This window comes from Oncorhynchus keta, chromosome 19, assembly GCF_023373465.1.
Source record: "Oncorhynchus keta strain PuntledgeMale-10-30-2019 chromosome 19, Oket_V2, whole genome shotgun sequence".
In the NCBI taxonomy this organism is placed as follows: domain Eukaryota; kingdom Metazoa; phylum Chordata; class Actinopteri; order Salmoniformes; family Salmonidae; genus Oncorhynchus; species Oncorhynchus keta.
Window position 1 is genome coordinate 56,464,507 of NC_068439.1, and position 25,348 is coordinate 56,489,854.

Consider the following 25,348-nt stretch of genomic DNA (forward strand, 5'->3'; position numbering starts at 1 on the left):
GGACAAAGACTTTCTGGAGAAATCTCCTCTGAGTTGATGAAACAAAAATAGAACTCTTTGGCCATAATGACAATCGTTATGTTTGGAGGAAAAAGGGGGAGGCTTGCAAGCCAAAGAACACCATCCCTACCGTGAAGCACGGGGGAGGCAGCATCATGTTGTGGAGGTGCTTTGCTGCAGGAGGGACTGGTGCACTTCACAAATTAGATGGCATTATGAGGGAGGAAAATTATGTGGATTTATTGAAGCAACATCTCAAGAAGTTAAAGTTTGGTCGCAAATGGGTCTTCCAAATGGACAATGTCCCCAAGCATACTTCCAAAGTTGTGGCAAAATGGCTTAAGGACAACAAAGTCAAGTTATTGGAATGGCCATCACAAAGCCCTGACCTAAATCCTATAGAACATTTGTGGGCAGAACTGAAAATGCGTGTGCGAGCAAGGAGGCCTACAAACCTGACTCATTTACACCAGCTCTGTCAGGAGGAATGGGCCAAAATTCACCCAACTTATTGTGGGAAGCTTGTGGAAGGCTACCCAAAACTTTTGACCTAAGTTAAACAATTTAACAGCAATGCTACCAAATACTAATTGAGTGTATGTAAACTTCTGACCCACTGGGAATGTGATGTAAGAAATAAAAGCTGAAATGAATCACTCTCTACTATTATTCTGACATTTCACATTCTTAAAATAAAGTGGTGATCCTAACTGACCTAAGACAGGGAATTTTTACGAGGATTAAATGTCAGAAATGGCGAAAAACTGAGTTTAAATGTATTTGGTTAAGGTGTATGAAAACTTCCAACTTCAGCTGTATGTGTGGGGTAAAAAAAAAAAGCTCCACCCCCAATTGACCCAACAGGAATGTTTACAACCACAAATAACAATAACTGTAGCGACACTGTGTTTATAAACGTGGATATCAATTTTGCCACTTCAGCATGCTTTTGTGGCACAGTCGATGCCAAGCAGGGCTACAGGCCAGAAGGTTGAGGGTTCGCCGACCACCACAGACGGACAAGATAACGCTCCCTGCCTGCTTCATTAGGCTACATTACAAATCAGAGCCGGCTGCAGACAATGCTCAGCTAGGTAGAAATCAGATTCTCATCATTTTTATGCATTATTTATAATTCAATAAAATATATGCTAGAAAGTGTGTGCACCCAGGCCTGGCGGGAAGCAAAAGTGATTCCGTTATCGAAGAACAGTAAAGCCCCCTTTACTGGCTCAAATAGGCGACCAATCAGCCTGTTACCAACCCTGTTACTAACTTTTGGAAAAAATGGTGTTTGACCAGATGCAATGCTTTTTTACAGTAAACAAATTGACAACAGACTTTCAGCACGCTTATAGGGAAGGACATTCAACGAGCACAGCACTTACACAAATGACTAATGATTGGCTGAGAGAAATTGATGATAAAAAGATTGTGGGTGCTGTTTTGTTAGACTCCAGTGTGGCTTTTGACATTATTGCCATTGTCTGTTGCTGGAAAAACATACACTACCGTTCAAAAGTTTGGGGTCAGAAAAGCAGAGTCAATCACCACCTTCCGGAGACACCTGAAACCCCACCTCTTTAAGGAATACCTAGGATAGGATAAGTAATCCTTCTCACCCCCCCCCCCTAAAAGATTTAGATGCACTATTGTAAAGTGGCTGTTTGTAAGTCGCTCTGGATAAGAGCGTCTGCTAAATGACTTAAATGTAATGTAAATTAAATGACCTTGTTTTTGAAAGAAAAAAATAATCATGTATCCATTAAAATAGCATTAAATTGATCAGAAATACAGTGTAGACATTGTTGATGTTGTAAATGACTATTGTAGCTGGAAACAGCTGATTTTTTAATGGAATATCTACATAGGCGTACAGAGGCCCATTATCAGAAACAATCACTCCTGTGTTTCAATGGCATGTTGTGTTAGCTAATCTAAGTTTATTATTTTAAAAGGCTAATTGATCATTAGAAAACCCTTTTGCAATTATGTTAGCACAGCTGCAACCTGTTGTCCTGATTAAAGAAGCAATAAAACTGGCCTTCTTTAGACTAGTTGAGTATCTGGAGCATCAGCATTTGTGGGTTCGATTACAAGCTCAAAATGGCCAGAAACGAATGACTTTCTTCTGAAATTCGTCACTCTATTCTTGTTCTGAGAAATTGATGTTTTTCCATGCGAGAAGTTACCAAGAAACTGAATATCTTGTACAATGCTGTGTACTACTCTCTTCACAGTACAGAGCAAACTGGCTCTAACCAGAATAGAAAGAGGAGTGGGACGCCGCGGTGCACAACTGAGCAAGAGGACAAGTACATTAGTGAGAAACAGACGCCTCACAAGTCCTTACCTGGCAGCTTCATTAAATAGTACCCGCAAAACACCAGTCTCAACAGCAACAGTGAAAAGGTGATTCTGGGATGCTGGCCTTTCTAGGCAGAGTTGCAAAGAAAAAGCCATATCTCAGACTGGCCAATAAAAAGGAAAGATTAAGATGGGCAAAATAATACAGACACTGGACAGAGGAACAATGCCTAGAAGGCTAGCATCCTGGAGTCACCTCTTCACTGTTGACGTTGAGACTGGTGTTTTGCGGGATGATATAGAGGTCCTGAATGGTACTGGGCTGTCCATACCACACTCTGTAGCGCCATGTGATCGATGGCGGTGCTGTTGCCATACCAAGCTTTATAACTTTTTGAGGATTTGAAGGACCATGCCAAACCTTTCCAACTTCCCGTGGGGGAAGAGGCACCTTTGTGCCTTCTTCATGACTGTGGGTGTGAGTGGACCATTTTAAGTCCTTAGTGATTTGGACACCAAGGAAGCTCTCGACCCGCTCCACTGTAGCCCCGTTGATGTGGATAGGGGCATACCCCCCCTCCCCATTTCCTGTAGTCCACAATAAGCTCCTTGGTCTCACTGACATTGAGGGAGAGGTTGCTGTCTCGGCACCACACTGCCAGTTCACTGACCTCCTCCCTGTAGACTCATCGTCGCCGGTGATCAGGCCTATCACCGTTGCGTCGTCAATTAATTATTGATTGCATGCTGGTGTTGTAGGCCTAGGTAGGATAATTGCATTGTCCCTGAACAAGATCAATAGGGGAGCTTTTGAGCTGTGTGTCTCATGTCTTCACTGTTCTTTCATGCACAATGATGTACCTGGCCTCTTCGCTTATAGGCGCAGAGCGGCATAGGCAAGATACAGTAGATGGTATTGAGTGCAGTATATACATATGAGATGAGTATGTAAACAAAGTGGCACAGTTAAAGTGGCTAGTGATACATGTATTACATAAGGATGCAGTAGATGATATAGAGTACAGTATATACGTATACATATGAGATGAATAATGTAGGGTATGTAAACATTATATTGGGCAGCATTGTTTAAAGTGGCTAGGGATATATTTTACATCATTTCCCATCAATTCCCATTATTAAAGTGGCTGGAGTTGAGTCAGTGTGTTGGCAGCAGCTACTCAATGTTAGTGGTGGCTGTTTAACAGTCTGATGGCTTTGAGATAGAAGCTGTTTTTCAGTCTCTCGGTCCCAGATTTGATGCACCTGTACTGACCTCGCCTTCTGGATGATAGCGGGGTAAACAGGCAGTGGCTCGGGTGGTTGTTGTCCTTGATCTTTATGGCCTTCCTGTGACATCGGGTGGTGTAGGTGTCCTGGAGGGCAGGTAGTTTGCCCCCGGTGATGCGTTGTGCAGACCTCACTACCCTCTGGAGAGCCTTACGGTTGTGGGCGGAGCAGTTGTCGTACCAGGCGGTTATACAGCCCGACAGGATGCTCTCGATTGTGCATCTGTAGAAGTTTGTGAGTGCTTTTGGTGACAAGCCAAATTTCTTCAGCCTGCTGGGGTTGAAGAGGCGCTGCTGCGCCTTCTTCACGATGCTGTCTGTGTGGGTGGACCAATTCAGTTTGTCTGTGATGTGTACGCCGAGGAACTTAAAACGTACTACCCTCTCCACTACTGTTCCATCGATGTGGATAGGGGGGTGTTCCCTCTGCTGTTTCCTGAAGTCCACAATCATCTCCTTAGTTTTGCTGACGTTGAGTGTGAGGTTATTTTCCTGACACCACACTCCGAGGGCCCTTTCCTTCTCCCTGTAGGCCGTCTCGTCGTTGTTTGTAATCAAGCCTACCACTGTTGTGTCGTCCGCAAACTTGATGATTGAGTTGGAGGCGTGCGTGGCCACGCAGTTGTGGGTGAACAGGGAGTACAGGAGAGGGCTCAGAACGCACCCTTGTGGGGCCCCAGTATTGAGGATCAGCGGGGTGGAGATGTTGTTGCCTACCCTCACCACCTGGGGGCGGCCCGTCACTTCATGATGACGGAAGTGAGTGCTATGGAGCGGTAGTCGTTGAGCTCAGTTACCTTAGCTTTCTTGGGAACAGGAACAATGGTGGCCCTCTTGAAGCATGTGGGAACAACAGACTGGGATAGGGATTGATTGAATATGTCCGTAAACACACCAGCCAGCTCTGAGGGCGCGGCTGGGGATGCTGTCTGGGCCTGCAGCCTTGCGATGGTTGACACGTTTAAATGTTTTCCTCACGTCGGCTGCAGTGAAGGAGAGTCCGCATGTTTTAGTTGCGGGCAGTGTCAGTGGCACTGTATTGTCCTCAAAGCGGGCAAAAAAGTTATTTAGTCTGCCTGGGAGCAAGACATCCTGGTCCGTGACGGTGCTGGTTTTCTTTTTGTAATCCGTGATTGACTGTAGACCCTGATTTTATGTGCGGTATGATTGCTAGTTAGCCTATTGCAGATGTGGACAAATGATCCACCTATCACTATTGTCACTATGAATGGTGGATAGAGGCCAGGATAGACAGACAGGTAGACTATATTGACCTGTGGTATAGTTACACGGAACCCTAACCGGCTCCGCGTGTGCCCCATCGTGCATACTTTTATTTTGTACCCCCACTCCAAACGCGATCATTACACGCAGGTTAAAATATCAAAACAAACTCTGAACCAATTACATTAATTTGGGGACAGGTCGAAAAGCATTAAACATGTATGACAATTTAGCTAGCTAATTTGTCCTATTTAGCTAGCTTGCACATGCTAGCTAATTTGTCCTATTTAGCTAGCTTGCTGTTGCTAGCTAATTTGTCCTGATATATATAAACATTTTGTTATTTTACCTGAAATGCACAAGGTCCTCTACTCCGTCAATTAATCCACACATGAAAGGTCAACCGAATCGTTTCTAGTCATCTCTCATCCTTCCAGGCTTTTTCATCTTTGAACGGCATCTAAAATGTCATAGTAGTACCACGACGACCGACAAAACGGTTTGTCTTTCAATCACCCACGTGGATATAACCAATGAGGAGATGGCACGTGGGTACCTGCTTCTATAAACCAATGAGGAGATGAGAGAGGCAGGAGTTGTAGCGCGATCTGCATCAGAAATAGGAATGACTATTTAGCCTTTGGCAACGCAGACGCTCGTTGGCACGCGTGAGCAGTGTGGGTGCAATAATTGAATAACATGTATTTCTAATTTTATTTCGCAACGCTCGCGCACGTGACATGTCCGGTCTGGTCAGTATGTTAGCATGCGGCAAAGCGTAGTGCATAAGGGAAGTACCAAAACACCTTGATATAGGGGTGCCCATGCAAGCAGCTGAGGAAATGTGGCTAGGATGGAATAAATTATATAGTAAACCCTGCAAAAGGCTGAAAGTAAAGCAGTAAAAAAAAAAAAAAAACACTTCCCTCTCTCAAACCTTTTTTGGGACAACCTCCCCACCCCAGTACATTTCCAACTGTCTCTTATCTTCTAGCTTTTTTACTACAATATTAGAAACTTGTCATTTTCACACATGTTGACATACTGTAGCAGTCGAACTGGAGATGATGAATTTGATGTTGACTGCAACTCACCATTTTGTAAATAATTTGGTAACCATCTGTTGAAATATCTAATTTGAAGAAAAATAACAAATTAGATTTAAAAAAAAAAAAGAATGGTACACCAAAAAGGTAAATGAGCTCTAAAAATTGTAGGTACCACCACAGATGCAAGTCAAGAACATGTTTCAGCCGTTCTTATTAAATTTTTATTTTCATGTTTATAAAAACATAAATTAGATCAGGGGGTCAGAGGAATACATGTCTATATACTGTTGTTCAGACTTTTACTACCGCTGTTGCACCTTCTGCTTCGGCTTGCGTAAAGAGCACAGCTAACAGGGTTGGTGAAAAGATGGATACACACGTCGAGCAAGCATTACACAAGACTGCAAACACCCCCCCAAAAAATTCATGAAAATTAAAGGTTTTGGCTCATTCATTCGTATGGCCACCTGCTCTCTCCTCTGCTGTCACACTTAAAGCTAGCTCTGGTCCAGGTCATTAGTGTGTGTTCCTCTACTAACGGATAGTGGAGGAATGCAAACTAATGCCATGGACCAGAGCTAACATAGTATGGAAGGTGAACTTCATCTTGCAGTCAAACCGTCAACTGCATCTTCGCTCCAGCAGCCGTCACTTCAAAATTATTTGTCCCACACATCATGTCTCATCTGAAACAAATGTCCATTTGAAGCAGTGTTGTCATAGTCTTCTAGAAATGGATGTCAGTTTTTCCATCTGAGTTGCTGCAAGAAAAGAGCCAAAGTCCTGTTAGTGATGATTCAACTCTGACTTTAACCATGTTGAATTATGATTTGATATGAAACAACTATCTAATTGTTCCACAGATTCTGATTGAATAAATCCAAAAGGCAGATGTAATTATTTAATGGAGAAGTAAAAATGTGATTTCCTCAAAGTTGATTACCCTTGGATGAATTGTTCTGGACTAGAGCTGGGACTAAATACTGTGACTCTTAACTTCTTTTGTCTTTGAAGTTTGCCTGCCACAGAATGTCACCTTTCATTTGAGGGTAATTTCATACATATCGGTTTTATCATTTAGAAATGAAAACACTTTGAAGATAGTTACTTTATTACTACGTAATACATACATACATACATCTCTGCAAAATATCTGATGTGAAAAGATCTGATGTGATTGGTCAAAATACCAATTAGTGGAAACAGATCAGAATTGGGCTGCCTGTCTAAAGTTTGGTCTTGACTATAATGCAGTTTAGAATAGGCTGGAGAATATGGGTGTGTGAAAATGTCCCTCGACTTGACTAATCTGATTACGTAACTCTGATTTTACAATGCACAAGTGTAGTTCTGTTGAGATGTACAAAAGAGAAGTGGAAGTGTTTTTGAAGGTTAAATACATTGTCTGGTCATGAGTATCAACACAGAAAGGAACCAAGGTTGAAGAGGAACTACTGTCTTTCCATAAAAACACAACCAGACTGAGAAAACAGATTGTGTTAACAACAGTCCATTCCCCATAAGAAAATAGGGCTGTCAATTTTAGCCTTCCACTTAAAACTGACAATTACCAGCCACTTCAGGTGAAGTAGAGACATCATCACAATGTCTTATTATGAGCCATCCTCTTATGATTGTCATATTTATCATTACAAGAGGAACAGGCGAGAGACTAAATGTTCACCTTATCTGATCCTCACCACTTCCTTACACAAGCAAGACTTCCCGTCTTGCTAGATGAAACGTGACACTTTCAGACAGGTTTGTTTTCATTAGGCACCAAATTGAAGAAAAACAGACTGAAACAGGGAGGGGCTACCTGGACATTTTTGTATTGCAAAACTATTAAAAAACGTTTCCGTTGTGCGCCACAATGAAAACGACCCAGTTCACATTGGAAACGCAGTCTGTTGCACATACTTGGGCAATCTACTACACAATATTGTTCTCAAGAAACCCTTTGATGCAAAGGAGTCTTGTACTGTTGGGTGTTGAAAGGTGTAATTTTGCTTAATGTCTTCGCGCTTTACAATCAAAGCAACTTTAATAGTTGATTTTCTGTCTCCTTAGGGCCAAGTTGTGTTGTATTTGTGTCGTAAAAACGCCTATAAGTGTTATTCACTTCTGGACCTGGGAGGGTCACTATACGTAAAGGCTGTACTTTCCAGCTTCGCCTTATACCACCTGATACGAACTGCTAATCAAGACTTTAATTAGCCGAATCAGGGGTGTTAGTTAGTGCAGGGCTGGAACAAAAGCCGGCACACGTCTGTCCTCCGGTGTACAGGTTAACTCATTGGTCATTGGCCCCTGAAGACCTAAAGGGTGTATGGCTTTTTCTTTCAACTTGGATACTTATACCACCGATTGACCTCAATGAGTTTTTTTGAGTGACCTATTTGTAAACTCAAGTGTGTTAGTGATGGGCTGGAGCAAAAGCCTGCACACACTGAAGCAGACTTGTGGTGACACTACCTTACAGTATAGGGTGCATTTCCCACACTAGTGGTTAAGGTTAAGATTGGAGGAGGGGAAGCAGATCCTAGATCTGTACCTCGGGGAAACTTCACCCCAGAGCCTTACCGAGTTGCTGAGGATTTCCTCGATCTTCCTGTACTCGGATGAGCCTCTCTCCACCTTCCCCCGGTACACAATCAACTGCTGCCGGTCCTTCAGGTCCCTGTACGTCTGATTGGGCAAAAGAACCGCCAATCAATTGTCATGCCACATAATGATAAATCGCATGTGATGCCAGGATAAGAGATTAAATGTTATCTGTACTGTCAATGATATCATTTGCCACAATTGTTCGAGTTCTTGCGCACTAGGCATTGTAGGCATAGTATTAAACTGCAGTACTGTTACCAATGTAAGTTATGTCAAAATACTGTAACAGTAGTGCTAGAGACATAGGATGTAGTTCTACATAAGAATTTGACTTGCCTGGTTAAAAAAATGGTTGAAATTAACATTTAATAGATAATCAATACTCATTATAGTGCTTTAAAACATGGAAGTTGGTAGAAGTTACCTCTAACCACTGATCCAGGGTCAGACCATTTTTCTTTGCCTCTAAGGGTTAAGGTTACGATTTGGGATTGCATAATCTGATCCAAGATTTGTGGTTAGGGGTGACTCCTACATCGAGCTATAACATAACATGTGTGTCTGTCAGATGTCTCACATTGATGATGACGTCGTGACACTTATACTTCTGCGCCAAACTGATCTTCTGCTCCACGTCTTCAACCAGGTTGACATAATCCTGCAACACCTAGGAGTAGAAAGGAGAAGAGGGACAGAAAGAGAGGGATGAGCAACTAAAATAAATGTGGCAACATCTGCATGATGTGGCATATCAGTCAGTGTAATCCCTAAAAATCCAAACACACAGCATCTAACTATGAAATAAAATTCTATTTAGTGCCATTTTATGGTTTAATTTGAGCTATTATGCTTATGGAATTTTGAATTGTCCAATTCAACTGCATTGCATGCAATGTGCCACACCCAATACATCTGCAGAATACTGAAAACAATGGGAATAGAGACCAGCACTCAGGTGATTTTAAAAACACAGTACCACCTGGTGTTAAGACTGGGGAAATGCAGCTGGAGTTGTCCTACCAACCTGTACTGGTGCGTTGTTTTTCTGAAGGATGTCCACTATTCTATGAAAGCCAATGGGAGACCTCTTCTTGGTGTAGCCCAGCCAGTTCTTGGTGGTGAACAGAGCATCCACATCGAACCAGGCTTTCAGCTTCGCCCTCGCACCCAGACATGTGAGGAGAAACTGTTTATCTGAAATCTGGATGATGACAAAACTTGGGAGTTATTACAATCATTGAATGTTGTTTAACCTGGAAACACACATTTTTCCTTAACTCTGTTGGGAAATAGGGTTGAAGGCAAATCGATGTCTTTCTGACGACTTCACCTCAAGCTTTTAAAATAGTTGGACAGATGGATTGGCATGAATAATGAAAATATACATATGGTCTCATTGCAAACGGAGCCAGAATATTGTTGAACGAAAAGATTCACAACAGTGACTCAAGCCAGACACATTTACCTAGTAATAAAGACAAGGCCCAGTTAATTCAAAAACAAAATGGACAAACAAATACTCATGTGTAGTCCGAGCTTCTCTCTCTTACCCTGAAGGTCTTCCGTATGTTGGCTGGACTGCTGAACGTGCCCTGTGGGAGAGACTGGGCTAGTTAGTTGATGTTGTGCACACAGTTACAGATACACATACAGGCAAACACGCACAAACAGACCTTAATCAACTCCAACCATAATGTTATTTAAATTAACAACAAGACTAATTATTAAATGTTTGGATATAATGGCAGTATTTATAATATAAAAGATTGATAGATTAATGCACAGACTAATGCGTTTTTACATCACACTGATTAACACTAGGTTCCCTACTACAGCCAGGTAACTGACAATCTCTGTCTCTATCTTGTGGTTGCAATAGTGAATTACAGTTAGAAACAAACTCTCCGTAGCACAGTGGTCATCAAACCTGAGAGCTACAGGGTGTGCCGGCTCTGGCTCCAGTCCAGCCCTAACAGGACTAACACCACATTCACCTGATCAACTTATCATCATGCCAAATCTGGAGCACTTGCTCGTACTGGAACAAAAGCCTGCGCACCCTGTGGTTCTCCAGGACCAGGTTTGAGGGCCACTTCAGTTCCAGAACTCACATCAGACTCCCCATGATGGTAGAAGCAGGAGTAGTAGAGAGTAGTGATGATGGGCATGTTGAGGATGGAGGCTTTCCGCGGGTATTTCTTAAAGATGTCCGCCTGGCCGCTACTCTCCACCTGTTTGTCGTTCGCCTGAACGGGGGATGGAATTTTATAGTTTTAAAACCTACATAAGGCTGTCATAAGCATGACTTATGGCTTGATATGACATAGGGTCAGCCTGAAGAAACAGAGAAGGGAAGGTTTGGAGTGTTTGGTTTTAAAGCCTACATTAACATGTCAAACATGACAAATGTTACTACTGTACCATGAGCGAGATTCAGACATTGGTGTTCTTCAGTCGAGTATGTTTCAAAAATAGCAGCGGATTCTCACCTCGATGATAATCTGCCTTTCCAGGAGTGTGTAGTGGTCTTGAACGTGAGTGGCATCGTCTGGTGAGAAGGGGAGACTGCAACAAAGTCCATGGTGCTAGTTAGTAACGCTGTTCTCCAAAGCTAATACTGCTGTGTAGTATCTCTGACTCCAGGAGTAGGTAACATTCAAATGTGTTCAATGACCTTACTTCAGGAAAAGGTTTGTACGACCTTGTAGGATTTAAAAACACCTCAGTCAACAATATCAAAATGTGGCAGGAAAATGGGAAAAGAAAAAGATGCTGTTCACGAGAGAAAACGTAGGATTCTTTACCTTGGTTCTGTTCCTTACGGTACGCAACGGAAAACATGTTGCAACAGAAAACGGAAATCAGCACTTCTTTTTGGACGCGTTCATGTGGTGCCTTCCTGTGTCTGTACGATTTCTTCCGTTTTGTGCCTAATGAACACGACCCTGAGACGTGAGGTAATGTGGAGTGGATCTTTACCTGAGGCAGTTCTTCAGAAAGTCCCTCCTCTTGTTCTCGTCTCTGACATTGAGGTGATCTCTGTACTGCAGGAGCTGAATATGGACATGGAAACAGAGGAAGGTGCATTGAGATTTAAAACCTTCAACAACCAATGAGTGCAGAGCATTAAAGGCACAATCTGTAATGTTCATTTCAACTCCACCGTCAGCGGTGTCACAGACAGTTTTCAGGGATACAGTATCTTCAACAGAGCTTCCTTTTCCCCTGAAAACCAGATGTGGAGACCCTGCTCATGCATTTATTTGACACCTGCTACATTAGGTTATTTCAACTCAAAAGTGCAGCCCCTGCACTTGTTTGACACATTTTCGGATGGACTGAAATGTAACTGAATTAGACTTTTGAGGTAACTGTCCCCCCCAGAATGGCTTGGCAGTTCATAGGAAGTACATACCGCCATGTCTTCTGTTCTGTCCATGGACCTTGATGACACGAGAGAAAAGAGGACTGATCAGGATGCCTGCATACAAGTAGCAAGTTGACCAGACAGTACCATCATTTGGGTACACAAATGGAAAATATTTAAAATCTTTTACAAAATAATTCTTAAAATGGACAAATCCTGACAGTCTGTTGTATTTCCCTTGGTGCCTTATAAACACAACTCAGATGCTACACTTGAACAGGAGCGGTGAAAACCAGTCCAACAAGGTTACATGACAACTCCATTGATACAATCTTATGGCTTTTAAAGGATATAGTGTATTCGGAAAGTATTCACACCCATAGACTTTTTCCACATTTTGTTACCATTACAGCCTTATTCTAAAATGGATTCAAATGGATTCTTTTCCACTCATGAATCTTCACACAATACCCCATAATGACAAAGCAAAAACTGCCTTTTGGTTTTTAGAAATGTTTGCAAATGTATATATAATATATATATTTTCAATAACACATTTACATAAGTATTCAGACCCTTTACTTAGTACTTTGTTGAAGCACCTTTGGCAGCGATTACAGCCTTGAGTCGTGGGTATGACGCTACAAACTTGGCACATCTGTATTTGGGGAGTTTCTCCCATTTTTCTCTGCAGATCCTCCCAAGCTCCGTCAGGTTGGATGAGGAGAGTCATTGCACAGCTATTTTCAGTTCTCTCCAGAGATGTTCGATCGGGTTCAAATCCGGGCTTTGAATGGGCCACTCAAGGACATTCAGAGACTTGTCCCGAAGCCACTCCTGCGTTGTCTTGGCCTCCACCACAGTTTGGGGCGCTCTGGAGCAGGTTTTCATCAAGGACATCTCTATACTTTGCTCCGTTCATCTTTGCCTTGATCCTGACTAGTCCCTGCCGCTGAAATACATCCCCACAGCATGATGCTGCCACCACCATGCTTCACCGTAGGGATGGTGCCAGGTTTCCCCCAGACGTGACACTTGGCATTCAGGCCAAAGAGATCAATCTTGGTTTCATCAGACCAGAGAATCTTGTTTCTCATGGTCTGAAAGTCTTTGGGTGCCTTTTGGCAAACTCCAAGCGGGCTGTCATGTGCCTTTTACTGAGGAGTGGCTTCCGTCTGACCACTCTACCAGAAAGGACTCCCGAGCTCTGTCAGACTGACCATCAGGTTCTTGGTCACCTCCCTGACCAAGGCCCTTCTCCCCCAATTGCTCACTTTGGCCGGGTGGCCAGCCCTAGGAAGAGTCTTTGTGGTTCCAAACTTCTTCCATTTAAGAATGATGGTGGCCACTGTATCCTTGGTGACCTTTAATGTTGGAGACATTTTTTGGTACCCTTCCCCAGATCTGTGCCTCGACACAATCCTGTCTCAATATTTCTGTTTTTGCTTTTAATACATTTGCAAAATGTCTATTATTATTACTTTCTCATTATGGGGTATTGTGTGTAGATTGATGAGAAAAAAATAATGAATTAATTTTAGAATAAGGCTGTAACATAACAAAATGTGGAAAAAGTCAAGGGGTCTGAAGACTTCCCGAATGCACTGTATTTAGTGAATTGTTACTCACTTGAAGAGCTCCACCAAAAGCTTCTGTTCTCCTATTTCCTTCAGGTAGTGGATATAATGCCTAAGAGCTATTTCTCTTGTTATCAACTCCCGGAAGAGAATCTCTGCACAGAAACACAGTGAACTGTCATTATTTGCAGAATATTTGCCATGTGCACTTAACATCCAAAGTTTGCAACTGTTATTGTTCTAAAGGAATAATATATGCCATTTAGCAGATGCTTTTGTCAGCATGCATACATTTCCAACACCTGGGAATAATAAATAAAAAAGGTAAAACTAAATGTAGAAGACGAAGAAAATAGAAAAATAAAAGGTGCAAAATTTCCACCGGTGTAAATTCCTGGTAACTCAACCAGAATAGAATAAGGTTAAAAATAAGTTACATCTAATGGACAAAAAAAAACAGATTAAAAACCTTACCTTTACTTAATGACTTCTTTAAATATATTAAAACCTGCAATGAGAGGTTACAGAACAGTATAAGTATACTGAACAAAAATATAAGCGCAACATGTAACGTGTTGGTCCCATGTTTCCTGAGGTGAAATAAAAGATCCCAGAAATGTTCCACGCGCACAAAAAGCTTATTTCTCTAAAATGTGGTGCACCAATTTATTTACATCCCTGATAGTGAACATTTCTCTTTTGCCAAAATAATCAATCCACCTGACAGGTGTGGCATATCGAGAAGCTGATTAAACAGCATGATCATTACACAGGTGCACCTTGTGCTGGGTACAATAAAAGGCTACTCTAAAATGTGCAGTTTTATCACACAACACAATGCCACATATGTCTCAAGTTGAAGGGGCTTGCAATTGGCATGCTAACTGCAGGAATGTCAATCAGAACTGTTGCCAGAGAATTGAATATTCATTCATCTACCATAAGCCATTTCCAACATAATTTTAGAGAATATGGCAGTACGTCCAACTGGCCTCACAACTGTCTGTGGGAGAGCAGTTTGCTGATGTCAACTTTGTGATCAGAGTGCCCCATGGTGGTGCTGGGGTTATGGTATGGGCAGGCATAAGCTACGGACAACAAACCCAATTGCATTTTATCAATGGCAATTTGAATGCACTGAGATAACGTGAAAAGATCCTGAGGCCCATTGTCGTGCAATTCATCTGCCGCCATCACCTCATGTTTCAGCATGATTATGCACGGCCCCATGTCGAAAGGATTTGTACACAATTCCTTGAAGCTGAAAATGTCCCAGTTCTTCCATGGCTTACATACTCACCAGACATGTCACCCATTGAGCATGTTTGGGATGCTCTGGATTGACGTGTACAACAGTGTGTTCCAGTTCCCGCCAACATCCAGCAACTTCACACAGCCATTGAAGAGGAGTGGGACAACATTTCACAGTCCACAATCAACAGCCTGATCAACTCTATGCAAAGGAGATGTGTTGCGCTGCATGAGGCAAAAGGTGGTCACTCCAGATACGAACTGGTTTTCTGATCAACGCCCATAACTTTTAAAAAAGAGTATCTGTGACCAACAGATGCATATCTGTGTTCCCAGTCATGTGAAATCCATAGATTAGGGCTTAATGAATGCATTTCTATTGACTGATTTCCTTAAATGAACTGTAAGTCGGTAAAATCTTTTAAATTGTTGCATGTTGCGTTTATATTTTTGTTCATTGTAATAAAAATGGTTTTCTTTCAACTAGTCAAATCAAATCATACCGCAGTGATGACGTTTCCATCATGTGCATTCACAGCCTCATCCAATAGCAGCAGTTTGTCCTGTAAGGAGCGGAACTTCTCCAAAGAGTAGACCTATGAGAAAATACAATCATGGACAGAGTTAGAATAATACAATATTAATATTACATCACAGTCCATAGAATTGTAAAATACATAAAGCAGAGTATTTGCTGGAGCATTAGAAAACAGATGATAATAACAACCTAATAAACTGTATGCCATTTAGCAGACACTTTTATCCAAAGTGACTAACAGTACGCATAACAACAGTCAGCTTGCAATTTACAATCAGTTTGAAGACAAATAAAATGTTGATTTTACACCATTGATCCTACCTTTCCCTGCTGCATCCTCTTCACAGTCTCCTCAGGGGTCCAGTCACTGACGTAGTCCTGCCACAACAAGATGACGTCATCATGAACAGACCAACGGCAGTCCAGTAAATAAAGTATTAGTGATGTTAATAACTTTTCAGAGTGCTCTGAAATATACTGATTATGTGTAACATAAAACATATCTTACCTTGTATTCAGATTTCGGTTTCCGAAGCTCCGGGGCATAATTTCGGATGGATGGATCACCGAAAGCTATAAAATAGTAGAAAAGTTGAGAACTGCACTTTTCAAAATAGCAATTTTCACACACATATGGCAAAAATGGAGTAACATCTCTAGCTAAAATGTTACCCACACTCAGAGAAGGACTGGAAGCTCCCAGTTTTGGCCTTTCCTAAAAAAAATGAGTGTGTGTTAATTGATAAGGAAATACTTATGTTGACATTAGTATTCGCATTGAGAATGTGCAAAACTACGGACAATGGTTAGTGTATAGCTAGAGCTCATTGGTGTTTCTTATATAGATTCAAAACTGTACCGAGGGCAAATCTGTCTGAAAGAATGAAGCGAACCCATTTTGATTGGGTCGAATGCAAAGGTCACAAGATTGGTATAACCGAACTCAAAAATCGACCCACAACACAAAACTTCCAATCTAAATATACCCAACGAAAATGGCCTTAAAAACCTGTCAAGAGGTGGACTGAGTTGTACCTTTGAATAAGGAGCTTAAGGAGTAGCCAGAACTATTCTTGGGCAACGAAGGGGCAGTGTGGATTTTGGGGAAGCTCTGGTCCCGCACCTCTCCTGTGGAGCGAATGCTGGATTCTGTCTCCTTGACAGACCACGAGATGCCTGAGGGAACACCAACATTTAGGGCCACAACTTACAACATTTAGGCCCAGAACCATTCAAGTTACTAACAAACGTACTGGTCCTAAGTGAACTTATCACAAAACTTAAAAAGGCACAGTCCATACGTTTTCTGTTTCCCTTGTGGCAACAATCCAAATGATAAATAATCAACCTAAATTATAAACACACATAGTGTCTGTGGCTTCATTTAGGAAAATACATTAAGTTCAAAACATTAAGAACGCCTTCAAAACATTGAGTTGCATAAACAATCCATGTCTCAATTGTCTCAAGGCTTAAAAATCCTTATTTAACATGTCTCCTCCCCTTCATTTATACTGATTGAAGTGCATTAATAATGGATCATAGCGTTCACCTGGATTCACCAGGTCAGTCTATATAATGGAAAGACCAGGTGTTCATAATGTTTTGTATACACTCAATGTATATTTCTATTGTAGCACTTTTCATTGTTCGGTTTACACCAATGACTGCACCAACTTCATCTTCTCATCTTGGCACTTGCAAAAACCCATTAATTGTCAGCGCACCACTTTTTTTTTTTACAGGAAAGAGACCATACAGACTGCACCTTTTTAAAAGAATAGTTCACTTAAAAAGCTTTTAATATTTTGTTCATTAGTCTAAGGTTAATACAATCCCCCAAAATGTATGTCACTCAGTAGTCAAGTTTTCATTATAGTGCACTTTCAGTACAGAGAAAAAAACTGATGATGATGCGTTTTGCATCATATTATGGACAAGTTCTCTTACTTCCAACAGGCTCGCCACTCCAGCTGACCTTCTCCACATCATCTTCTTCATCCTCTTCCTCTACCAGGCTGCGGATACTGTTCACAGCCCGCTTGGATTCCTTTAGCTTAAATACATTCGAAATAGAAAAAGCATGTTTATGTTCACGCCACATTTCTGTACCTTGACAGTCCAATGTGAGCAAGTATGTTTCCAAACTTCAGATGCCACATACCCAGCCGCTGGCCATGTTGACATGTTGACATTTGCTAAACGTTTCCACCATTGTCTTTCTTTGGTGTCCTACCCTTGTGTGATAGGGTAAGCTAGTTAAAGTATCCAAATGTAACATACATAAGAGGTGGCCAACCCTCCTCTTGAAGATATTTAGGGTATGGAGGCTTCTGCTCAAGCCCTGCTCAAACACACCGGTTTGATGTGCAGCTGATTAATAGAATCAAGTGTGCTGGAGCAAAAGCCTGCATACTCAGTAGTTTAAACAGGAAGAGGATTGGCCAACCGCCTGGCATAAAAGTATTGCGTCCCAAATGGCATCGTATTCCCTACATCCAACCCTGTTCCTGGAGAGCTAAGTTCTTGTAGGTTCACTCCAACCATAATCTAGCGCACCCGATTCTAATAATTAGCTGGTTGATCAGCTGAATCAGGTTATTTACAACTAGGATTGGAGCGAAACCCTACAGGTTAGCTCTCCAGAAACAGGTTTGGAGAGCCCTTCCCTACATCAGTGTTTCCCAAATCAGGCCCTTGAGTACTCCCAACAGCCCATATGTTTGTTGTCAGCCTGGGGCCACTAAAAAAAACATGTACTGTTGGAGATACTCGAGGACCGGAGATGGGCAACACTGCCCTACATAGTACCACCCCTATGGGCCCTGGTAAAAAGTAGTGCATCAAGGTTTATATGGTTTAGTGTTTTATTTCTATGAGTTTTTCCACACAAACAATATGCAATTCAGTTTGTTTTCAAACCTGATTTGCATTTTTTTTTTTTATGTAGTTATATTATTTATATATTTTATTATAGTATTAAAGCGTGCGTGGGAGGCAAGGAGCCATTTGGGTTATATAGTTTGGTTTTTAGGGATGTCAGTTCACAACAGTATCTCGGACCTGCCTGGTGTGTTCCTTGTTCTTCATGATGCTCTCTGCGCTTTTAACGGACCTCTGAGACTATCACAGTGCAGGTGCATTTATACGGACACTTGATTACACACAGGTGGATTGTATTTATCATCATTAGTCATTTACTTTTACTTGTATATTTTAAACGGCATTGTTGGTTAGGGGTTTGTAAGTAAGCATTTCACCTGTAGTATTCGGCGCATGTGACAAATACAATTTTATTCGATGAAAGATGAGAGTTGAATTTGTCTTTCTGCCCATAATTTCATTTAAAGTACTCCAAAGTTCTTTATATCATAGATCTTGGATTCATAATACAGTTACATTTTTGTTGAGTTTAGTCACATCATTTCTCAATTTGAAGTAAGTCAGCCAGTCAGATGTGCAGCCAGACTTTTTAGGCACTCCTTTTGCCCCATCTCTTTCAACCATACAGTTTTCCAATTCCTCATCAATTCATGGTGCCTTAACAGTGGGTCAGGTCATAGGTTAGGAAAGCCCTTCTCATGACTAATTCCACATCCCTTTTGTTTAGCTGAGGTGATTTGGTAAAGTGTGAAACACTATCTAGAAACAATTGATCTTTGATTGCCATTGGAAACCTTGAACACAACTTAATTATCATACAAAAATGACTCGACAAATACAAAAGATACACTTACCGTTAGCGGTTTTACCAGAGATTTCCACAGAGTACATGTATCTTTTGTAGTTGTAAAATCTATTTGGGGTGATATAAAAGTAGAATTTCTGAGGTTCCATAACTGTATTGCACAGTGATTATTAAGAGTTAGACAGAGCATCGGGACAGCTGTACACATTGGCCCCGCTGTGGTCGATTGTTAACTTTAGAATGTAAAAAAAATCTAGTCAGCTACCTTAAAAGTTCAAACCGGTTTGTGAATTATTTTATTTCATGGGTTTTAGTTTCAGTTTACTATAAAAACCTTGTAGGGCATTAGATATGTAATAGGGTGCCATTTGGGACACCCCTAAGACTTTCAAGTTATTTACCCTGGTAAAGTCATCATCTTCATCATCAAATGTGAAAGCTTTGAACTTCGAACTGTTCCAGTAGTCATCCTCATCTGGTTTACCCCTTATCATCTGGAACAGAGTTAGTTAAATTTACTGCACATGGTTTATACCACAGAAGGATATATCATAGCTCTATTTTTTATACAACCATTGCGGCAGCGTCCTTTGTACAACAACAGCAACATCATCAAGCGGTTTCAGACATAAGGCTGCAGGTTTGAGTCCTCCAGAATTTGCTACATTAGTCTCAGAAGTGGGATGGTGCTACAGTGAGATCAGTGGAAACATCCTTTGGATCCATGAGGTAGTTAAACATAGAGGCGTGCTTTTACAACACCAGGAATGTTATCAGAAAGTTGAGACTTCTTGGCATAGCCTAATGGCTATCAAATCAAAGTTCATTTGTCGCATTACACAGATTAGCAGACATTAAAGCAGGTGCAATGAAATGCTTATGTTTCAAGCTTCAGCAGTAAAATAAGTGTCTAATTTAAAATATATATATATATATATCACATTAACATAAGTATTCAGACCCTTTACTTAGTACTTCACTGAAGCACCTTTGGCAGCAATTACAGCCTTGAGTCTTCTTGGGTATGATGCTACAAGCTTGGCACACCTGTATTTGAGGAGTTTCTCCCATTCTTCTCTGCAGATCCTCTCAAACTTTGTCAGGATGGATAGGGAGCATCGCTGCACAGCTTTTTTTAAGTCTCTCCAGAGATGTTCGATAGGGTTCAAGACCAGGCTCTGGCTGGGCCACTCAAGGACATTCAGAGACTTGTCCCAAAGCCACTCCTGTGTTGTCTTGGCTGTGTGCTTAAGGTCGTTGTCCTATTGGAAGGTGAGGTGGAAGGAGAAGGTTTTCATCAAGGATCTCGCTGTACTTTGCTCCGTTCATCTTTCCCTCGATCCTGACTAGTCTCCCAGTCCCTGCCACTGAAAAGCATCTCCACAGCATGATGCTGCCACCACTATGCTTCACCGTAGGGATGGTGCCTGGTTTCCTCCAGACGTGACTCTTGGCATTCAGGCCAAAGAGTTCACTCTTGGTTTCATCAGACAAGAGAATCTTGTATCTCATGGTCTTAGAGTCTTTAGGTGCCTTTTGGCAAACTCCAAGTAGGCTGTCATGTGCCTTTTACTGAGGAGTGTTTTCCGTCTGCCCACTCTACCATAAAGGCCTAATTGGTGGAGTGCTGCAGAGATGGTTGTCCTTCAGGACGGTTCTCCCATATCCACAGATGAACTCTGGAGCTCTGTCAGAGTGATCATCGTGTTCTTGGTCACCTCCCTGACCAAGGCCCTTCTCCCCCGATTGCTCAGTGTGGCCGGGCAGCCAGCTCTAGGAAGAGTCTTCGTGTTTCCAAACTTCTTCCATTTAAAAAATGATGGCGTCTACTGTGTTCTTGGGGTCCTTCAACGCTGCAGAAATGTTTTGGTACCCTTCCTCAGATCTGTGCCTCGACACAATCCTGTCTCGGAGCTATACGGACAATTTCTTCAACCTCATGGCTTGGTTTTTCCATAAGTACAAACATTTCTAAAAATCTGTTTTCACTTGTCATTATGTGGTAGTGTGTAGATTGCTGAGGATTTTTTATATTTTAGAATAAGGCAGTAACTTAACAAAACATGGAAAAAGTCAAGGATTCTGAATACTTTCCAAATGCACTGTATAAGTAGGAAAAGGTATGCCCAGCAGTAGTTATATAGGATGAGCTACTGTATGTCGAGAATACAGTATGTATATATAAAATTAGTAAACATTTAGCTTAATTTCTCAGAGATCAAATTAAAATTTATACAAAATAATGCTGCAGGAATGCTAATCTTATCGGCTTCTAACTACAGAACTGATTTCAGAACAATAAACATCACAAATAGTCAATGACTATGTACATAGGGCAGCAGTCTAAGGTACAGGGTAGGGTAACGGGTGGTAGCTGGCTAGTGACAGTGTCTAAGGTGCAGGGCAGGGTACTGGACGGAGGCCGGCTAGTGATGGACATAAAAACTGTTTTTCAGTCTCTCGGTTCCAGCTTTGATGAAGTTTGTGCGGATCTTAGGGGCCAAGACAAATTCCTTCAGCCTTCTGAGGTTGAAGAGGCGCTGCTGCTCCTTATTCGCCACAATGTTGGTGTGAAGGGACCATTTAAGGAACTTGAAGCATTTGACTTTCTCCACTGTGGCCATGTCGATGACTATATTGTATAAGGACAGACAGAAGCTAGGCTTGCTGGTTCAATTCCCAGCCGGGCTTCCTCCAGAATTCACTACTGTATCCAAAATGTCATATAATATTCAAATATAGTCTTTTCACTAGCCTGTAGGTCAGGGGTAGACAATCCTGGTCCTGGAGTGCCACAGGTACTTTGTGTTTTTAATTTTACCAACCTGGAAGACCAGGTGTGTTGAATTTAGACAATCATTGAACTGATCAAAAGCTCAGTTAGTCAAGTGTTGTGCCTAGTCGGAACAAAATCCTGCAGTATATATGGCACTCCAGGAACAGGGTTGCCTCCTCCTGCTGGAGGCCTAACTGAAATGCTTCTTGAGATTGTAGCTGACACACTTGGTCAGTGTCAGCATGTACTGTACACTTTGTTTCCCCTAGCCCAATATATTAGACATCTTGACGAATTATTTAATTAATAAGACAAGGTCTAAGGGCATTTCATAGTGACTGCGTTCCAGATAAATCATTGCATTAGACCATGAGTTATATGTACACTAGATGACTACCAGGGGACACTGTTTTGAAGCCACCGTACCTCCATCTTGGCACTCCCCTACCGTTGTAAAAAAGCTATAGAAATGCATTTATGAATGTAATATAATACATTTGCTAAAAACAAATGTAGACAGACACCTTAATCCATACTTTTAAATTATATTATGTGAGCTAAACATACAAATATATTTACTTCCGTTACTGTCCCCATTACAACAAAAACATACTTAAATACATGTAACTTTGTCATATAAACATTTCAATGAAAAACTGTAGAATTCCATTCAAATGATAGAATTCCATTCAATTTTATCCTTGGTCCAATGACTACTTGCTAGCTGCTTGTGTCCCGCGTCTGAAGCCACATCCATAATTGGTAGATATATTCTCCAATCAGAACCATGTTTACGTTGCCGAGCAGTGAACAAGAAACTTAAATCCAGTTTTTAGATGATACCCCCCTCCCCAAATCAAAATCAAATATGAATACCAATGCGCACACGTTTCCTTTACTACCCTTCTGGGGCAGGACCTGCCTGCTTTGGGGGACTCATTGGCTAACAAGAAACAGGTGTGAACTAGACAGGTGTGCGCACAAAGCAAAAACAAAACATTGGCATCCATATTGTCCAAAACAAAAATATAAATGCAACATTTTGAAAGATTTGACTGAGTTACAGTTAATATAAGGAAATCAGTCAATTGAAATAAATTCATTAGGCCCTAATCTATGGATTTCACATGACTGGGAATACAAATATGAATATGTTGGTCACTTTAAAAAAGGTAGAGGAGTGGACCAGAAAACCAGTCATTATCTGGTGTCACCACCATTTGCCTCATACAGTGCGACAAATCTCCTTCGCATAGAGTTGATCAGGCTGTTCATTGTGGCCTGTGGAATGTTGTTCCACTCCTCTTCAATGGCTGTGTGAAGTTGCTGGATATTGGTGGGAACTGGAACACGCTGTCGTACACGTTGATCCAAAGCATCCCAAACATGCTCAATGGGTGACATGTCTGAGTATGCAGGCCATGGAAGAACTGGGACATTTTCAGTTTCCAGGAATTGTGTTCAGATCCTTGTGTCATTATGCCGTCCGTGCATTATCATGCTGAAACATGAGGTGATAGCGATGAATTAATGGCACGACAATGGGTCTCAGAATCTTGTCACGGTATCACTGTGCATTCAAATCGCCATCAATAAAATGCAATTGTGTTTGTTGTCCGTAGCTTATACCTGCCCATACCATAACCCCACTGTCACCACGGGGCACTCGGTTTACAACTTTGGCATCAGCAAATCGCTCGCCCACACGACACAATACATATGGTCTGCGGTTGTGAGTCCGGTTGGACGTAGTGACAAATTTTCGAAAACAAATTCTCTAAAAGGATGTTTGAGACAGCTTATGGTAGAGAAATGAACATTCAATTATTTGGCAACAGCTCTGGTGGACATTCCTGCAGTCAGCTTACCAATTGCACGCACCCTCAAAACTTGAGACATCTGTGGCATTGCGTTGTGTGACAAATCTGCACATTTTAGAGTGGCCTTTTACTTTCCACAGCACAAGGTGCTACTGTGCAATGACCGTGCTGTATAATCAGTTTCTTGATATTCCACACTTGTCAAGTGGATGGATTATCTTGACAAAGGAGAAATGCTCACTAACAGAGATGTAAACAAATGTGTGTACAAAATGTTAAATAAATAATATTTGTGTGCAACATGTTGCGTTAATATTTTTGTTCGGTGTATATTTTGATTTGGGTGGGTGGGGGTACATCTAAAAACAATCAGAACCATCTAGATTATGTATGTAGCTTTGGACACATCCTGCTAGCAGGTACAGTCATTGGACTATTAGTTATTTCGACCGCAGTCGCTATGGAATTCCCTTAGACCTTGTTTTATTAATTCATTAAATAATCTGAGGTCTAATATATTGGGATACGTTTTCCCCTGCTACTTTTGCTTCTGACACGATTGTTAGATTTGCACACTCATGACAAACATGGTATAAAATATATATATTGCAAGCAATTCTGACAACAGATCAATCAGACACAGACTACCTTAAGCGCTTATTGATAATAGTATATTCTGGCCGGGAAGTTTTGTTAATAGCCTCGAAGCTTGTTCTAAACGTTAAAACGCGTTGTTTGCGGTTTGGTTTTGGAAACAAGGAACTTATCTTTCATCTCAGCTAGAAATAATAAAAACAAAACACTAAAGTTAAATTACTACACACCTTTTTAGGGTTAGTGTTCCCACACAGCCATGTCTCAGTGCTTGTTTACGGAAGACCTGTTCTAATTAGCTATCTAGCTTGCGTCGAACACCTCTGTGTATGTTTCCTGTAAACTTAACTGGGGATGAAATGTAGTTTGTCAACTGGAGGCAGACACAGCGTATGGACCTGTGCAAATCTGCTAGTTATAGTAAGTGTGTCGTTTAAAAAAATAGAGTGATTATTTCTCTCTAATATGGAAGACAGGGGCCACATGTTTCTAAAAACCGTTTCACAAGCGAGTATTATTGATTTTTGATGGCCAGCTGTGTGAAAGCTAACCGGTAAAAACCCTATGGAGAGTAGGGTTTTCGATTGCTAGACAACAGGTCAGTATTCTTCTTGTGAGCCTGTAGCTAGGCTATGATTGTGGTAATTGATGGCAGGTATTTTTGAGGGAGGCAGAGAGGGAAAGGAAAATGTTCTATCATGACATCACCATGTCAGGAAATATCGACATATTTCAGGGCTGTGGAAGAGTGAATGATAATTAGTAAATGATGGATCTAAAATATCATAAACGAATAATTACCTTCAGAAATGTAGCTATACAGCTGGTCGGTAGCAGTAGACGTATCTTGGTCAATCTGCCTTACCCTTTGATGGGAAATGTAGTGCGCTTGTGATTTACCATATGCGTCAAAGAATTAAGGACAACCACAAAAAGACTACAAACGTAATATCTTCATGTATCCTCAATTGTTTTACTTCCGTGTCCCCTAAATTGGTTGTTTTTATTCACGAGTAATATTGTTTTTACTGCCAACCTGATATTGTAATTTTAATCATTCACAATAACTAATTTGAATTAAAACGTCCAAATAGGGACAATGTTATGATTTCTTAATAACATCCTATTGTGGAACCAATAGAGTAGAGAGACTGAGGGGAATCACTTTCCTGTCACACATTTTCCAAACAAAGCAATATGTTTAGTATTAAGACGTGTCTTGATATCAAATACTGTTAGTACTGTAAACATAGGCTTTATT

General features: G+C 41.3%; 1 protein-coding gene across 2 annotated transcripts; it reads right to left on the bottom strand.

Moving 5' to 3' along the window:
• Positions 1–6,076: 6,076 nt before the first annotated feature.
• vipas39 (VPS33B interacting protein, apical-basolateral polarity regulator, spe-39 homolog) lies at positions 6,077–25,130 on the bottom strand. 2 transcript variants are annotated; one of them, XM_035793942.2, is made up of 19 exons: positions 24,889–25,130; positions 19,299–19,391; positions 17,160–17,265; positions 16,245–16,385; positions 15,886–15,924; positions 15,718–15,782; positions 15,531–15,587; positions 15,175–15,267; positions 13,895–13,928; positions 13,473–13,575; positions 11,892–11,919; positions 11,456–11,529; positions 10,966–11,041; positions 10,588–10,722; positions 10,027–10,068; positions 9,501–9,677; positions 9,054–9,143; positions 8,453–8,557; positions 6,077–6,630 (listed from the first exon to the last, which is right to left on the bottom strand). In XM_035793942.2, the coding sequence occupies exons 2-19, from the start codon at positions 19,389–19,391 to the stop codon at positions 6,610–6,612; spliced, it is 1,479 nt and encodes a 492-aa protein (XP_035649835.1). In that variant the 5' UTR covers positions 24,889–25,130; the 3' UTR covers positions 6,077–6,609. The 2 variants fall into 2 exon arrangements, with proteins under 2 accessions (XP_035649835.1, XP_035649837.1); XM_035793944.2 differs by lacking the exon at positions 24,889–25,130 and adding an exon at positions 24,318–24,832.
• Positions 25,131–25,348: the final 218 nt, after the last annotated feature.

Excerpts from the sequence above, each read along its gene's own strand:
- vipas39 (XM_035793942.2), bottom strand. The coding sequence starts at position 19,391 with ATGATAAGGGGTAAACCAGATGAGGATGACTACTGGAACAGTTCGAAG. Across the intron at positions 17,266-19,298 it reads AAGATGATGACTTTACCAGG|CTAAAGGAATCCAAGCGGGC; the intron begins GTAAATAACTTG and ends AATGTATTTAAG. Across the intron at positions 11,042-11,455 it reads TTTCTGAAGAACTGCCTCAG|TCTCCCCTTCTCACCAGACG; the intron begins GTAAAGATCCAC and ends ACTTTGTTGCAG.